The sequence below is a fragment of the Arachis ipaensis genome, chromosome B02 (genome assembly GCF_000816755.2).
Source record: "Arachis ipaensis cultivar K30076 chromosome B02, Araip1.1, whole genome shotgun sequence".
Classification (NCBI taxonomy): Eukaryota; Viridiplantae; Streptophyta; class Magnoliopsida; order Fabales; family Fabaceae; genus Arachis; species Arachis ipaensis.
The window spans coordinates 26,032,586-26,036,561 of NC_029786.2; the positions used below are offsets into that span (position 1 = coordinate 26,032,586).

At 27.8% G+C, this 3,976-nt stretch overlaps 2 protein-coding genes across 4 annotated transcripts in view; both read right to left on the reverse strand.

Annotated features, from left to right (window-relative positions):
* Positions 1–2,260, reverse strand: part of LOC107625157 (arginine biosynthesis bifunctional protein ArgJ, chloroplastic) — a gene marked incomplete at its 3' end in the record, with an annotated part of 10,855 nt that extends 8,595 nt beyond the window's left edge. Inside the window, 1 exon segment of the mRNA XM_021115699.1 lies at positions 2,129–2,260.
* LOC107625156 overlaps positions 2,885–3,976 on the reverse strand; it is an 8,775-nt gene continuing 7,683 nt past the window's right edge. For all 3 annotated transcript variants that reach the window (XM_016327738.2, XM_016327739.2, XM_021115698.1), the window contains exon 19: positions 2,885–3,491. In XM_016327738.2, coding sequence (XP_016183224.1) covers positions 3,405–3,491 — 87 coding nt within the window. In that variant the 3' untranslated portion in view covers positions 2,885–3,404. The remainder of the gene's footprint in view (positions 3,492–3,976) is intronic.

The following is a 3,976-nucleotide window of genomic DNA, read 5'->3' on the forward strand; positions in this document are numbered from 1 at the left end:
GAAGTTAATTTGTAATTAAAATTAGTTCAAGGACTACGTAGTAATTGATAAAAAAAACTCCAAAAACATGTTTTCTACTTAGACCATTAAGTGGTCCAAAGGTTCCTGGACCACTGAATCCTGTGCCATGAAAGCATAAGTGATTTTGTTACCAAACCTACGTTTATAAGAAGTAACTATTTTTAGCTTTAAGGTTTTCTTAACAGATTTCTAACCATGAATACTAAACATTTATTTACCTTTTATCAATTTTATCTTTTATGTATATTATTGTATTATTTATAGAATTCTTGTTATTTCTATTTATATGAGCTCTATTTTTCTATTATTTATTATTTATATTTTTTTTCAACTGTTTGTTTGACATTATACACTTTTATAATTGTGATTTTTGTGTATTATGTTTGTTATTATCTTTTTATAATATCGCGTACATGTCGGTTACGCGTACGCGTTGCCTGGCAAACTTCCCTCTCATGCGTACGCGTACGCGTCGCCATGAATTTAACAAATCCACACTTCTTCATGAATTCTCCACTTTGCATGCTTTTTTTATATTTCTTTCAAACCATTATTGCCTTCAAAACTTTAAATTACTCAAACAAACATATTTAGGCATCGAATAATAGAAAAGTAAATTAAATTTAGCAATTTAGGGTGTGTTTGGCTTAGCGTTTGAAGCATCAAACACAGGTTTAGTTTTTTTTTTAAAGTTTCACTTTTTAGTGTAATTTTTTTATAATATAAATTATAATCTCATTAAAAAAGACAAATTAAATAAAAAATTAATTATAGGTAATAATAAAATCATAAACGTTAGATTCTAAAATAATATATATATATTTAAAATTTATATTTTTAATTTTAATTAAAAATATATTTTATTAATTTTTACATGTTTTTTTATTTTAGTAAATAAATATTTATTCTATTATATAATTAATTAATAAGATCTATTCAAATATCTAAATTAAAATGATAGAATAATATAAAAAAATTATTTAAGTCGATGTCTATTTTAGTAATTTTTTGTTATCTAGAAGTGATTTTGAGTAGTGTAATCCAAACAATATTTATTTGAGGAATGTTAGGGAACCAGCAATTTTAGTATTTTGTAACCATCAATTAGTCATCAATAGTGTTTTTAATGGTGTGAGATTACATCTAATGGTGGGAGATCACTCACTTTTGTTTTGATGGTTAAGTGCTGACCAGAAAACACAAAAGTTGTTGACCCCTAGATTTTTCCTATTTATTTTATTATAATTCATTTTGATATAAAGATTGTCAAATATAAATCACTTTTACACAAACTTACTTTTCATCAAAATCAAAATTTGCAAAATCAATTTTATACAAACAAATCCATTTATAAACTGTAATCCAAACACATACTATATTTATTTAACTTAAATTAAAATTATTTATAAAAATATTAAAACATACCTATGACCATATCTCGAATGCTGTGACACGCATTACCCTTCTGAGAGTATTTCGGATATTGAGACTTTAATCAGTGTTTGAATGTATCTTGGATCTTTAGTACTTATTTTCTCACGTGTGACACCCAAAATACGTCAGCGTCATTACGTCATAGAACCAGATCTAAGCACCTGAATTATGCTTATTTGGATTCCCCTCTCAGCACCCAAAATGGGTGGTACTATGTAGTTTTATATAATTATTCTATATTTTATGTATTTTCGTAAATTTTATATTTATTTTGTGTATTTACTAATATTTTTTTTGTCAGCAATATATCTTTTGTCTTTGTATCGGAATCCAATTTTATTTTTTTTTCACAATAATCTAAACTATGTAATTTCAGATTATTTGATTTTTGCCCAACTCAAATAAAACCCACCTGAAAAAAATTGGTTTTCGGCCTGACATTTATTGTTTTAGCCACGGTTAGTGTAGCCCCAAAAGAACCCATCATATATATTACAGAGTTATACTACGTCTATATTAAAATTAGTCACTAAAATTAGTCATCAGTATAAAATATATGTTAAAATATAAATACATATTAAAAATAAATTAAACCACATATATTTATATACAAATATATTGGTGATTGATTTTTGTAACTAATTTATGACTAATTTTGGTATACAAATATCATTTTTGATATAGTATATAGAATCTCTTCTCGCCTAAATTATCGTCTTTTATTCCCCCTTTACATATGGACTTTATTTATCGTTTTTATTTTATGAAACTCTGCTGCACTTAAAAATTTTATTCTAATCATAAAAGATTTGATCACAAACAAACTAGTTTAATTTCTAACCACAAAAGAAAATATTATTTGACACCCAGCAAAATTAAATTAGTATAACAAAACTTCCTAAAACGTCTGATAAAACTACCCAACAAACTACTAATAATTTTTGACAAACCAACCTAATCTTTAATTATTAAATTAATTAACATCTTTCGTAATTAAAAATGATAATTTACACAGGACATAAACGTGTAAACGAATTCAATTGTAAACCTCGGATCGGATACCAGATTGTTTACACCCGTCGAAATTCACATATGCAAGTATCTTCTTTAGTGCATGAAAGATGTTCATAAATTTTGCGAATAATAATAATAATAAAATTAAAAGGAAAATGTTCATAAGAACTATAACATTACCAAACGCTAGAAGATTCTACGCACCATATAGAAATATAGAAATTTTAACCTAAAGCATTAATCCATTCAGAGTTTACTGTTTCACAAAACTTATACAGTGCCAGCAAAAGGTTGCGCTATTCAACAGTCACCGCAAACGAATATTATACCATGACAATCACACACTACCATACCATCAAACAAACATGCTGTTTTCGGTGCTATATAATCAAGCAAATAAATGCTTTACGCAAAATTCATACAACTAACAACATTTTGCTATTATTTGTGGTTCCAGAGAAAGAGCAAAGAGTTATGAACATGACTTCATCACTACGTTACACTGTCCTTTTAGGAAGGAAAAGAAACAAGCAACTAAAATTCACAATACAAGTATATAAAAAAAAAAATAAAAATAAAAAATAAAAACTTCATACTGATTTGCATGCTAATTTAGGAAAAAAATATGGTCAGCATGCTATTTATATCCTTCAAAACTCCTCTATTCCTACTACCCTTCTAGGCCCTGTTTGTCCCAATTTTCAACGGTTACTCTTCTATCCTACATTGTACAAGAAAGAGAGAATGGCTGGTTTGGCTTGCCACCAAAAGATTCAGCCACAAACACCCATACTACCAAGAAAAACAAATAAGGGGGAAAACAAAAGGAAGAAGAAAGCTGCAAAGAGGAAGAGTATAGCAGAAATGTTACTGTGAAAGAAACTAACAAATGAATATATAACCAAAAATTAGTTACAGCACTGCATAAAAAAGCATCATTCTATCGCAAGCTGCACTCTCTTCTCAAGCATTGATGTTTTATTGAACAGGGTTAGCTGCACCTCCTTAAGATATTTGGATAACTGCAAAAGAAATAAGATCTCATAATTCTTAATGCATGATCCTTGCTGCAACAATTTATTTCAAGAACAAATAGAATAAGATTTGCTTGTAAAACAATTCAACTCAAGCCACCACAACCAAGTAATATAAAATAGCTGGTTGCGTATTGGTTATGTAGGCCTTTCAACTTAAGTAGGGCTTCCTTTAAAATACTTGTTCTGCTACACATATTGGTTTGGGTAATTTGTGTAGAGATTAAATAGTGAATTTCATCTGCTTTTCATGATATAAAGCAGAAGCAAGGAGTTGAGCTTGACCACAATTTTGAGGGGGCAGAAAAAAGCTTTTTGCGCACAATACACACAATTTTATCTTTTTACCAAATTGACCATAACTATTAAATGTTACATAATATAAATAATTATTTCATACCCCTTTTAGCATCTTTATTATGCAATAACTTCTTTTTTAATACAACTCAAACAAAAAAAAAATCTAAGCTATT